At 35.8% G+C, this 14320-nt stretch overlaps 1 protein-coding gene across 2 annotated transcripts in view; it reads left to right on the top strand.

The window, feature by feature from the left end:
- LOC308516408 (OX-2 membrane glycoprotein-like) overlaps window positions 1–12501 on the top strand; it is a 37186-nt gene extending 24685 nt beyond the window's left edge. The window contains exons 4-5 of one of the 2 annotated variants that reach the window (XM_081087359.1): window positions 3901–4006; window positions 12282–12501. In XM_081087359.1, the coding sequence (XP_080943485.1) occupies window positions 3901–4006; window positions 12282–12429 (254 nt within the window). In that variant the 3' untranslated portion in view covers window positions 12430–12501. The remainder of the gene's footprint in view (window positions 1–3900; window positions 4007–12281) is intronic. The other variant, XM_081087360.1, reaches the window with a different exon arrangement.
- The last annotated feature ends 1819 nt before the right edge of the window (window positions 12502–14320 follow it).

Genomic DNA, 14320 nt, shown 5'->3' with positions numbered 1-14320 from the left:
TTATTGTGATATAATTCACATACTATACCATTCACCCATTTAAAATGTATGATGATTTTTAGTATATTCACAAAGTTTATGTAGCCATTAGCAAATCAAAAGTGTATCGAAGTGTCAGGCTTAATCCTCTTTACTTTCAACTTTTACTGGATTTTGGTCCTACAAATTCTAATGACTCAGTAGCTCTTTGATGTCTTCAAAAATTTTTAACAATAATTTGTGCAAATTTTCTTCATATTCTCAGAAACCACCTAGATCATTGCTAGAATCAAAACCTCTTATTATCCAATTTTATACTATCACCTTTTCATCTTTTACAACTGTATTTCCAAATCCTCTTTGTCAACAATACTCTTGTCAAATTAATGTGCTTTGACCCCAAAGTGCAAGAAAGCACAATTTCCCACCCTCATCATATAGCCTTAGATCAGCAGTTCTCAACCTGTGGGTCTCGACCCCTTTGGCGGTCGAATGACCCTTTCACAGGGGTCGCCTAAGACCATCTTGCATATCAGATATTTACATTACGATTCATAACAGCAGCAACATTACAGTTATGAAGTAGCAACGAAAATAATTTTATGGTTGAGTCACAACATGAGGAACTGTATTTAAAGGGCCAGAAGGTTGAGAACCACTGCCTTAGATGTTTTCGATAGAAATAGAGAAGAGATCCTGATTTATCTGTCAACTAGAGTTTCTATCTCTTTTTCCAAAAGATACATTTCTCTTGAAGAAAGGTAGAAATTCTATTCCCATTCTAGCATTTCCTCACATTTTCTTGATCCTTTTATGTTTGGGTAAGTACTACAGAATTAGCTTTGGATATCACTGATAGTGAGGGAATCCTGCTTACCTCTTAATCTATGATAATACCACATCATCTATCACAGATAACGGTATAAATTATCCAATGGTATTAGTTATATATTAATAGTCTGTTTTTTATGTTTCATAGGCAATAAAATAATATTTCTCCTTGAGCTTATAATTGCCTTTTACCCTATTTAGTCTCAGGGCTCATTAGTCTGTGTTACATTAGTTTATCTCTTTTGACATTAATAACCATAACTGTCACTGTATGTGGCACTGTCAGCATCTGTTTAATTCAGCAGGTAATCATTGAAGGCAACCATCAAAAGTTCTTTTAATAGCTTCACCTATAATATTATATTGAACCATATAATGTTGAGAACATTTAATATTTTTATTTATAAAATAAGTAATTTTATAAGGTTAAACCTAGTATAAAAAATACTAGGTTAAACCTAATATGAGTGAGGAAATATAATTTGAACATTATCAAGACAAGATTAACAAAGCTTCAAATCATGAAACTTCAATTCAGAAGATGACTCTTTCTTGCTTAACTGTATAACAAATTTTGGAGACATAAATCTGCTGAAATCTTGACTAGAGATTTATTTCCCTATGTTCTATTATTTTTGAATTCAGGGCTCTGTTCACATTTTAGTGCCAAATTCTTCCCATTCAGCTTCCGCAATCCATTTTCAGTGAGCTATGTAGTATCTCATTGAAAAAGAACATAGTTAAAACTAGAAACTGAGATAAAGTGATTGCTAAATAGTCAAAAATAAATGGCACAAAAATCCTCATTTAAAACACATGCACTTTCTAAGAGTATCTTAGGAAAGAAGCAATTGCTATAAGAATTTCTGTTTTCCATCAATGGTTAAAGAAAATTCAAAGCAGCAAATGAAGAGGGGATGAGAGGTTACAGTGAACAGAGAAATGACATCAATCTGACAATCAGAAATAGAGCAACAACAACAAAAAACACCTGTCATGAGCAGTCCTAAGGATGCAAAATACACAATAGTTCGTACCATTTAATAAAACTGCACATTTCTTAAGGTTCATCTACAATATATAGGTCTGGTTTTTATATTATATCCAAGAGCTGTCATTGATAATCATAATTATAACCTTATGGTAAACTTAAACTGCAATAAAAAATGTAAAGTGTATTCAGAAGGCTATACAGAAAGAAGTAAGTTCATACAGTAGTCCCCCCTTAAGATATACATTCTCAGAATCCCAGTAGATGCCTGAACTAAGAAATAGTACTGAACCCTACATATACTGGTTTTTTCCCTATGCATATACACCTATAATACAGTTTAATTTATAAATTAGGCACAGCAAGAGATTAACAACAGTAAATAATCATAAAAAAGGGCAGTTACAACAATGTGCTGTAATAAAAGTTATGCGAATGTGATCTCTCTCAAAATATTTAAGCACTTATCACATACTTGTTGTCCTTTGAGGTGTGATAGCAAAACTAGTACAACATTATTTTTCTCTTCTTCACAATTTCATGAATAGAAGGGTTATTCTTACCATAGATAGACCTTAACAACCTCAGCATATGATTTTTTTCTTTCCTTATTGAGAACGTTCCATGTTAGGGTTGCTGAAGGAGGTATGCATGAGGCCAAAAGTGGTAAAGAATTATACATTTATTAGATCGTATGTAAACCAGAGGGGCTGAGCCCCAAAATGACACCAGCACCCAGGGACGGGGAGTCAGAGATTTTAAAGGACTCTAGGTGAGCTTTTTCGGCTGGAAATTCTCTGGGTGGGTCTGGATCGTGGGCAAATTCAGAGGGGAAAGTTAAAGGTCTTAGCAAATGGAATGTGTAAGCGAAAGAGAATGTCGGTTGTGAAATTATCTAAAGGTCAGTTTCCCAGGGGAGGGAGTATTGATTCCATTATTTAATCAGACTTAAAAATTCCTTTGTACTTAAAGAAAGCACCTTATGGTTTATCTTTGGCATATTCTAGTTGCCAGCATCACCACTCTTGCACGTGGGGCCATTATAAAGTAAAATAAGGGTTACTTGAACACAAGCACTGAGAAACCTTGAGTGTGGATATGATAGCAGAGATGGCTCCTAAGTGACCAGTGGTCAGGTCGGTAGCACTGGGAAAAGGGATGCTTCACATACCTGGCAGGGAGAAGTGGGAGGGGGCAAACAATGTGAAGCAGCTTGAGATTTCATCATGCTACTCAAAACAACACACAATTAAAAACGTATAAATTGTTTATTTCTGGAATTTTTCATGTAATATTTTCAGACTGCTGTTGACCTCTGGTAACTGAGATTGCAGATAAAGGAGGGATTACTGTAATTTAGAAACACTGTAGTCAAAACAGCTACAGTAAAACGTGTTGATACTTAAAATTTTATAATTTGTTTTTCTTTAAGAGTACAGGCTCTGGAGTCAGACTGAATTTGTTTTGCCACTTTCTTAGGAAACTTTTTTTGACATTTCAGAGCTTTCATTTTCCCATTTATATCTGATAATTGAATTCTCCTAATTGATATACATAATCTTTAGGAAATGCTTATTACATTGCTTAGAATATTAATCTCAAATACTAATAATTATGATTACAAAATTATTTTTAGAGGATATTAAAGAGTATTTGGAATTTCCATTTAGTAATTGGGCAATATTTCTTCAAGTGACTATATTATATTTACTTTGTTTAAAATTTTTTTAGATACTTAAATCTAGGTGAATATTTAGGTGGTTATATCTTTTTTTATTCTTGAGAGTAATAAGATAATATTAAATACTATCTGTCTTCAATTTGAATATTCAATAGTATATCCTTTTATAAAGTGGGATATAGCAAATAATTTCATAACATCAATTTGAATGCCCAAAACAAAACCAATCATTTATCAAAAGAGCATTGGAGATAGAAGTGCCAAAATGGCAGCACAGTATATAGTAAAGAAGTATAGTCATAAAGAACATGTTTGGGGCAACCCACTTGGGTCCCCTCCCTGCAGCAGAGAGCTTTTCTGTAATAAAACTTTGCTTTCACTCAAACAAAGAAACATGTTTCTGATTTGTGTTTTTCAGGTACTTCTGACTCTTCCGATAGGTGGCTGCTTACAGTTTTACTTGTAATTTCTCTCTGTATTATATTTATCATTCTTTGCTGGTGTATTGTTCAGAGACAGAAAAAGTAAGTTGTATTACTACTTATCTGTGATAGAGAGTAGTAAAATATGGACATTTTCAAATCTGGAAAAAAAATTCCAAGGGCTCTATCAAAATATTCCATGGAAAGAATCATCATGGAAAACTCTTCTCCATATACTTGGTAATTCTTGCAGTCAAAGGTTTATCTTTGATATCCTAATTGAGATTGATTTAAAGGTAAGCTGCTAGTAATTATTACAGGGTTATGGTGAATTGACTTTAAGATTCTTTCTTTAGGACAGATTTATAACAGGAAAGAACATGAACTTTAGACAACTGGGGGGAGGGGATCCACTAAGTTGTGAAGCTTGAGATAAATCTACTGAAAAAAGCCACAGGAAGGTGAAAGTGATGCTACTTTACAGGATTAATATAATAATTTATGAACTCATTTATTTGACAAATATTCTACAACAGTGGTTCTCAACCTTCTGGCCCTTTAAATACAGTTCCTCATGTTGTGACCCAACCATAAAATTATTTTTGTTGCTACTTCATAACTGTAATGTTGCTACTGTTATGAATCGTAATGTAAATATCTGATATGCAGGATGGCCTTAGGCAACTCCTGTGAAAGGGTCGTTCAACTGCCAAAGGGGTCGCAACCCACAGGTTCTAGAGTGTCTGCCCTATGCACTGTTCTCAGTGTCAGAGATACAGGCACAACTAAAACAGACAGGTATATAGTCTTCAGAAGTTTACATCTCAGTGGGGACAGACAGTCGATGAAAAGATATAAAACAGAGATTCCAAGATGCCAGAGGAAGCTACACTGACATTCTCCCAGAATCAACCTGGATTACAACAAAAATATAGAAATATCATCTTGAATAACCAACTGAAGACTGCTGGAGAGAACCATTAAAGCCAAGGACATAAAGAGGACGCCACATCAATACTGGAAGGAAGTGCAGAGGTGTGAGAGGGCTGGCTGGGTTTACACAGGCAGCAGCTGAAGTTCCGGAGGGATATCTCATTTGGGGTTTCCCTCTGAAAAGTCTGAGGTCTAAACCCTAGGCTCCAAGCCCAAAGGACCAGAACTTGGAAAGATGCCTATACAACATCCGGCTGTGAAAGCAATGGGGTTGCTGTCTGCCAGACATAGACAGCTGGAAATGCAGGCACCCCATTAAAGGGTCAATGCACAAAATCTCGTGTGCAGCCACTTACCTTGGGCTCCAGCAGAGAGAGGGCAGAGTGGACTAGAGTTGTGTGAGGAGGATCTGGGGTTGGTGGCTCTGGGGATAGAGCTCAGAGGACAACCACCTTGATCCCTATGCTGAATCATTCCCCCAAACTACAGAGGACATCTTTCTCAAGCTAACCTTTATCATCATGCAGCTTTTGCCTAGGGGGAAGCAATTACCACACCCACTGGAAAATCTCTCACCCTACCATACGGAATTTACACCCTGCTGTGTAACAATCATCCTGCAGGAAGAAGAGATCTCTGGATGCTTTTAGTCTTTGCCTGATCTGCTTCTAGACCCAGGCTAGGAAAAGTAGACTTTGGTGTGCATCTTAGTCCATTCCAAATGCACACAACCCCAGCAGAGTGAACCACAGCTATATAGATCGCTGATAACTCGAAACAGGAAGCTATAGACAAGTGGAAGAATATACCGTGTTTGTGGATTGGTAGAATTAACATCATTAAAATGTCCATACTGCCCAAAGCAATTTATAGATTCAAAGCAGTACCTATTAAAATACCAATAGCATATTTAACAGATCTAGAACAAACACTTGAAAAATTTATGTGGAACCAAAAAAGACCCTGATTAGCTGCATCAATCTTGAGAAAGAAGAACTAAGTTGAAGGGATCACAATATATATATCAAGTTATACTACAAAGCCACTGTAATTAAAACAGCCTGGTACTGGCACAAGAACACTCATATAGCTCAATGGAACAGGACAGGGAATCCAGAAATCGACTCAAGCCATTATGTAAAATTAATATTTGACAAAGGAGGCAAGAGCAAACAATGGAGTTAAGACAGTCTCTTCATTAAATAGTGTTGGGAAAATTGGACAGGTACATGCAAAAAATGAAACTAGATCACCAACTTACACCAAACACAAAAATAAACTCAAAAAAGATAAAGGACTTAAATGTAAATCTTGAAATCATAAAAATCCTAGAAGAAAAAGTAGGCAGCAAAATATCAGACATGTCATGTAGCAGAATTTTCACTGATACAATGCATTGGGCAAGAGAAACAAGAAAAAGTAAACAAACGAGATTACATCAAAATAAAAAGCTTTTGCACAGCAAAAGAAAACAGCATCAAAATGAAAAGGGAATTCATTGTATAGGAGAACGTATTTGCCAATGATACATCTGATAAGGGGTTAATTTCTAAAATATATAAAGTACTCATACAATTCAAAAGGAAGACTAACACAACACAATTAAGAAATGGGCAGAGCACCTGAATAGACACTTCTCCAAAGAGGACATACAAATTGCCAAGAGACATGAAAAAAAATGCTCAACATCACTAATCATCAGAGAGATGCAAATTAAAAGTCCAGTAAGGTATCATCTCACACATGCCAGAATGGCTATCATCAATAAATCAACAAACAACAAGTACTGGCGAAGATGTGGAGAAAAAGGAATGCTAATACACTGCTGGTGGGAATGCAGACTGGTGCAGCCATTACAGAAAATAGTATGGAGTTTCCTCAAAATATTAAATATGGAACTGCCATTTGACCCAGTGATCCCACTTCTAGGAATATATCCTAAGAAGCCTGAAATGCCAATCAAAAGAATATATGCACTGCTATGTTAATAGCAGTGTGATTTACAACAACCCAAGTGCTCATCAGTAGATGAGTGGATAAGAAAGCTGTGGTGCATTTACAAAATGGAATACTATTCAGCTATAAAAAAGAAAGATCTCTTACCTTTGGAGATAGTATGGAGGGGCCTGAATAGTATTATGCTAAGTGAAATAAGCCAGTCAGAGAAAGACAAATGTCACATAATCCATCTTCCATGTGGAACCTAATGAACAAAATAAATTGACAAACAAAATAAATCCAGAGACATGGAAGCATGCAAGTCTAAGGATTCTCAGAAGGAAGAGGGTGAGTTGGGTAAGAGAATTTATGTGCATATATGCATAACCCATGGACACAGACAATTGTGTGGGGAAAGCCTGAGGGTGATGGTATGGATGGGATTAATGGGGCACATCTATAATACTTTCAACCATAATGATACATTAAAAAAAAAGAATGATCTTTGTCTGTCATGTAAAGACACAGGGAGAAAGTGACTATTGTAAACCGGGAAGAGGATTCTCACAAATTTAAACATGTGGGTACTTTGATCCTGCACTTCCAATCTCCTGAACTGTGAGAAATAAATGTGTGTGTTATTATATTACAAAATACAGCTGGAGGAGAGATTCTAAAATGGTGGTGGAGTAAATGGAAGCCACACTGACACACTCCCAGGACCAAATTGGAATTACAACTAATATAAAACCATCCTGAACAATCAAATGAAGACTAGATGGAGAGAACCCTGATAACCAAGGGTGGTAAGTGGAGACCACATAAAGACTAGTAAGAAGTGTAGAAGCATGAAAGGGCTGGTCATGCTCCCACAGACAGCAACTGAAATTCCAGAGGGATATCTCAATTGTAGGGGGTTCACACTGAGAATGCTGGGTTCTAAAACCCAAGCTGGGCTCCCCAGTCCAGAGCACCAGAACTGAGAAAGTTGCCCAAATAACAGCTGGCTGTGAAAAGTAGCAAGATTGCTGTCTGCCAGGGAGAGATGGCTGGAAATGCAGGCATCCTCTTAAGAGCCAATGCACAATTTTTTATGTGCAACTACTCACCTTGGACTCTGCTGAGGGAGGGCAGAGTGGTCTAGAGCTGAGTGAGCAGAAGCCAGGTTTGGGGCTCTAGGTTTACACTGCCAAGAGCAGACATCCCAATTTCCTGTGCTGAGTCATTCCCTCACAGTATGGAGGACATCTTTCTCCAGCAGACCTTTTCTATCTAGGTGGTTTCTGCCTGGGGGGAAAGCAGTTGCCCCACCCTATTGGAAAACCCCTTGCCCTACCCTGTGGAGTTTCTGAGGCCCATTAAAAGACTGAGAATAGCAATCACCTGTGGGCAGAAGCAATTGCCCCACCCTATTGGAAAATCTCTAGTGGTCTATTGCCTGGCACTAATAAAGACTGAATACAATAAGACTGCTAGCAGAGTGGAGTCTCTAGAGGCTTTGAGTCTTTGCCTGATCTAATCCGAGGCCTGGGGTTAGGAAAAGAAAACACTGGTGCACATCCTGGTCCTTTCCAAAGGCACCCAGCTCCAGCAGAGAAAGCTATAAGCAGTGGATTGCTGATAGCTCCAAACACGGTACTCAGAGCCAGTCAGAAACAGTGTCTGGAACTGTCCTGCATAGCATATTGGGAGGCATAGCAGATCTACCTAATACATAGACACAAACCCAAACAGGCAGCCAAAATGGGAAGACTAAAAAACAAGCCACAAACAAAAGAAAAGAGAATTCTCCACAAGAAGAGCTAAATGAAATTGAGATAAGAAATTTATTAGACATAGAGTTCAGAATAATGATGGCAAAGACGCTCACTGGCATGAGAAAAGACATAGTAACTAAGAAGAATGACATAGCACTAATAAAGAAGCCAGTGGAAGGAATATACAGCAGATTAGTGGAAGCCAAGCATTGCATCAATGAATTAAAAGATAGTGAATCAGATAATTATAGAGAAAAAAACACACAATTAAAATACTGTTGCCTGCACAAGCTGGTTTGGCTCAGTAAATAGAACGTTGCTCTTCTCACTGAAGGGTCCCAGGTTCAATTCTGGTCAAGGGCACATACCTCAGTTGCAGGCTCAATCTCTGGCCCTGGTCAGGGTGCAGGCTGAAGGCAACCAATCAATGTGTCTCTCTAACATTGATGTTTCTCTGTGTGTCTTTGTTCTTCCCTTCCAATCTTTTTAAAGGCAATGAAAAAATATCCTCAGGAGAGGATTAACAAAAAAGAAACAAACAAAAAAACTGGTGGACAGCTTAAGGGAATTGTGGGACAACATGAAATGTAACAATATTCGCATCATAGGACTACCACAAGGGGAAGAATGTGAGCAAGGAGTGAATTGAGAACCTGTTTGAAGAAATAATGGCAGGAAACTTCCCTAAGCTGGTGAAGAAAAAAGTCACACAAGGTCAGGAGGCACAGAAAGTTCCAAGCAAGAAGAATCCAAACAGGCTCACACCCAGACACATCATAATTAAAATGCCTAAAATTAAAGACAAAGAGAGTCCCAGCTGGCGTGGCTCAGTAGTTGAGCATTGACCTGTGAACCAGAAGGTCACAGTTTGATTCCCGGACAGCGCATATGTCTGGGTTGCAGGCTCGATCTCCAGTAGGGGGCATGCCGGAGGCAGCCAATCAACGATTCTCTCTCATCATTGATGTTCCTATCTCTTTCTCCCTCTTTCTGTCTGAAATCAATAAAATATATATATATACATATTAAAAAAAAGACAAAGAGAGAATCTTAAAGGCAGCAAGAGAAAAGCAATTTGTTAGCTACAATGGAGCTCTGAGAAGCTGATTTTTCATTAGAACCTCTATAGGCAAGAAGAAAATGGCATGAAATATTCAAAGTAATAAAAAGCAAGGATCTGACATCAAGATTATTTTATCTAGCAAGGCTATCATTTAAAATAGATAGTGAAATAAAACATTTCCCAGACATAAAAAGGCTAAAGGAGTTTATCACCATCAAACAAACATTGGAAAAAATGCTAAAGAAACTACTGTAATGTGAAGAAAGAGAGAGAGAGAGAGAGAGAGAGAGAGAGAGAGAGAGAGAGAGAAACTTTGGCATAAAGAATTAAAATGGCAATGAATAAGTGCTTATCAATAATAATTTTAAATGTAAATGGATTAAATGCTCCAATCAAAAGATATAGTGTAGCTGAATAGATATGAAAACATAAACCAAATATATGCAATCTACAGGGACCCACTTCAGAACAAAAAAGCTCACATAGGATGAGAATGAAGGGATAGGAAAAAATTTCCATGCAGGTCGAAAAGAAACAAAAGCTGGAGTAACAATATTCATACCTGACAAAATAGACTTCAATCTGAAGGCCATCACAAGAGACAGTAAAGGTCTCTACATAATACTAATGGGATGGATCCCACAAGAGGATATGACCCTAGTAAACATATATGCACCCAATATAGGAGCACCTAAATACTGTAACAAAACTTCTGGAGGACTTTAAGGGAGAGATTGACTGCAATACAGTCATAGTAGGGGATTTTAACTCCAAAGTCACATAGCGGGACTTTATCCGACTGATTTCACTGGATAGATATTCCAGACAAAAATTAATACTTAAATAGTGACCAAATGACACACTGAATCAGATGGATTTAATTGACATTTATAGAACATTTCACCCCAAAGCTCCAGAATATCATTCTTCTCAAGTGCTCATGGGTCACTCACAAAGATAAAACACATGTTAAGACACAAAATAAGTCTACGAATTCAAGAAGATTTAAATCATACCAACCATCTTCTTAGATCACAATGGAATGAAAGTAGAAATCAACTACAGTAAAAACACTCAAATACATTCAAACACATGGAGGCTAATTAGCATGTTGTTAAACAAAGAAAGAAATAAAAATCTTTCTGGAAACAAATGAAAATGAACACACAACAACTCCAAATTTCTGGGACACAGCGAATGCAGTCCTGAGAGGGAAGTTCATAGCATTACAGACCTAACTAAAAAACAAACAAACAAATAAAAAAACAAGAAAAATTAGTAATATACTACTTAACTCTACAATTAAAGAATTAGAAAGAGAAAAACAAGAAAAGCCTGGGGTAAGTAGAAGGAAGGAAATAATAAAGATTAGAGCAGAAATAAATGACATAGAGACTAAAAAAAAAAAAGGGAAATACAAAATATCAATGATCAAGAGCTGGTTCTTTGAAAAGATAAACAAGATTGATGAACCTTTAGCCAGACTCATCAAGAAACAAAAAAAAGAGGCCCCAAATAATTAAAATAAAAAAACAAAAGGTAAGTGAAATAAGCCAGTCAGAAAAAGACAAATATCACATGACCTCACTCATATGTGGAATCTAACAAACAAAATAAACTTTTGAAGAAAATTGATTTAGAGACATTGAAGCATGGAACTGACTGTAGAATCTTAGAGGGGAAGAGGGGGTGGGTTGGTGGGTGGGAGGCGATCAACCAAAGAACTTGTATGCATATAGGCGTAATCCATGGACACAGACAATAGGGGAGTGAAGACCTGAGGCAGGGGGCAGGGACGGGCTATAAGCGATCAATGGAAGAAAGAATAGGACATATATGTACTAGACATATGTATTACTTTCAACAATAAATATTAAAAATAAATTAATTAATAAAATAAAATATATACTGCTGGAATTTTTATTAGTTTTACATTGAATTTGTAGAGTAACTTAATTTTGCAAGCATTGATATCTTTAGAGTAATTTGTTCCACCCATATATTTGTTCTCCACTTATACAAGTATTTCTGAATGTCATTTAAGAAAGTTTTTAAATGTTCTCTCTGTAGGTTTCATGTAATTTTTACAAAGTCAATTCTTTGGTATTTGTTCATTATAATAATGAATGGTTTCTTCTTTGTTTTAATAAAAATGTATAGCTGTTATTAATGGTTTAGGAACAGTTCTGATTTTGTAAATTAACCTGTATTTGGAAACTTTGCTAAACTCTATTAATTCAAAGTTTTTCTGTTGATCTAATGGTTTTCCATGTAGATGATCATCTTTTTTTTGCACATAATAACATTTTTTGTTTCTTTCCAATCCTTATACCTTTTTAATATAAAATATCATAAACAACAGTTATATTTGCCTTGTTTCTGAATTTAAAGACCATGTCTAAAATTTCTCCAAGTATGATATTTTGCCATTAAGCATATTATCAAGTTTAAAAAATGTTTTACTATTTCTATTTTCTATGGCTTTATCATATATAGATTGTTGAACTTATTGAGATAGTCACATGGATTTTCTATAGTAGTTCACTAATATGATAAATTAGATTGACATATTTTCTAATGTTAAACCATTCTGGGAAGTTTATTTATAAGTTAAGCTAGAGTATAACTTTATTTTTTTAAAATTTTTTTCTGACTTTGAAACAATTTTTTATTTTTAATTTTTTAGATGGAAAGGAAGAAAGAGAGAGAGAAACATGGATGTGAGAGGGAAACATCGATCAACTGCCTTCTGCATGTGTTGCATTCAGGGATCAAACCCACAACCTGTGCATATGCCTCTACCAGGATTGAACAAAGGATCTTTAAGTTCATGAGATGATGCTAAAACAACTGAGCTACACCATCCAGGGCTTGAAATTAAGATTTTAATTAAAGATTTTGAAATTAATACTGGCCTCAAAAAAAGTTTACTCATTTAATATTTCTTCTCTTAGAAACATATATAATAGAGAGATTTCTATTCCTTAACAATCCTCTGAGTCTATAGATTTTTTTTGAAAGAAAATTTTCTCAATTAAAACTTGGTGGCTTTCAAAGGTATTGGCTTTTCTATTTTAAAATACTTATGCTGATTTTCTTTCATTCTGTATGTTGCCCTTTCACTCTGTTGTTTCCTCTGTTGTGCAGAAGCTTTTCACCTTAATAAGAGTCCCACTTGTTTATTTTGCTTTTGTTGACTGTGCTTTTGGTGTCACATCCATGAAATCATTGCCAAACCTATATCATGAAGCTTTTCCTCTATGTGTTCTTCTTGGAGTTTTACAGTTTTAGGTATTGTATTTAAATTTTTAATCTATTTGAATTGACTTTTCTGTATGGTGTACAGTATGGGCCCAATTTCATTCTTTTTCATGTGGATATACTATTTCCCCAACATCATTTGTTCAAGAGATTATCCTTTTCCTATTGTATTTTTCTTGGCACCCTTGTCAAAGGCAATTGAACATATATGTGTGGATTCATTTCTGAACTCTCTATTAGTCCAAATGCCTGTCTTATGCAGTGCCATACTGTGTTGATTTCTGTAGCTTTGTACGATATTTTGAAATCAGAAAGTAGGATGCCTCCAGCTTTATTCTTTTTTCTCAAGACTGATTTGGCTATTCATGGTCTTTTCTGTTTCATATGAGTTGTGGAATTGTATTTTCTATTTCTGTTAAAAATGTTTTGGGGATTTTGATAAAGTTTGCATAAAAAACCTAAGTCTTTAAGGAGCAAGGAAAAGAAGAAAAAAACAGAGTCCAAAGTTAGCAGAAGGAAGAAAGCAACAAAGATTAGAGCATAAATAAAGTAGAAAACAGGAAAATAATAGAGAAAAATCAACAAAACTTAGAGTTTGTTTTTTTTTGAAAATATAAACAGAATTAAGAAACCATTAGCTAGAGTAAGAAAAAGAAATAAATGAAGTTAAATAATGAAGGAAGAGACATTATGACTTATGCCACAGAAATTTAAAAAAATCATATTAACTACTGCAAAAATTATATGCCAACAAACTGGATAATCTAGAAGAAGTTGATAAATTCCTTAGAAACATACAACATATAGAGATTAAATCATGAAAAAGTAGAAAGTCTGGATATACATCCAAAGAAACCTGAAACACTAAATTAAAAAAATATATGCATCCTCCATTTATTGCAACAGCCAAAAATATGGAAGAAACTCAAGTGCCCATTAGTAGTCAAGTGGATAAAAAAGTGATGCTACATATATATGTACTAGAGGCCCAGTGCATAAAATTCATGCACTGATAGGGTCCCTAGCAGCTGCCAGTTGGGGCCTCCCTCCCTTCCCCCAGTCAGCCCACCCGTGGTCAAGGGGACAATTTGCATACTACCTTTTATTATATAACATTACTTGGCCAAAAGGAGAATGAAATCTTACCATTTGTGACAGCATGGATGAACCTAGGGGGTGTTATGCTAAGTGAAGTCAGTCAGACAAAGAAAGACAAATACCACCTGTTATTATTATAGATGTGGAATCTAATGAACAAAATAAACTGATGAACAAAACAGGAACAGACTCATGGTTGCCAGAGGGGAGAGGGCTTGGGGGATTGGGTGAAAAGTTGAAAGGATTAAGAAATACAAATTGGCAGTTACAAAATAGTCACAGGGATCTAAAATACAGCATAGGGAATGTAAGTCAATGATTTTGTAGTAACTATGTATGGTGGGTACTAGACTTATCAAGGGGATC

The sequence above is a fragment of the Myotis nattereri genome (assembly GCF_964212035.1).
Source record: "Myotis nattereri genome assembly, chromosome: 3".
NCBI lineage: Eukaryota > Metazoa > Chordata > Mammalia > Chiroptera > Vespertilionidae > Myotis > Myotis nattereri.
This window is presented reverse-complemented; position numbering and strand designations above follow the sequence as displayed.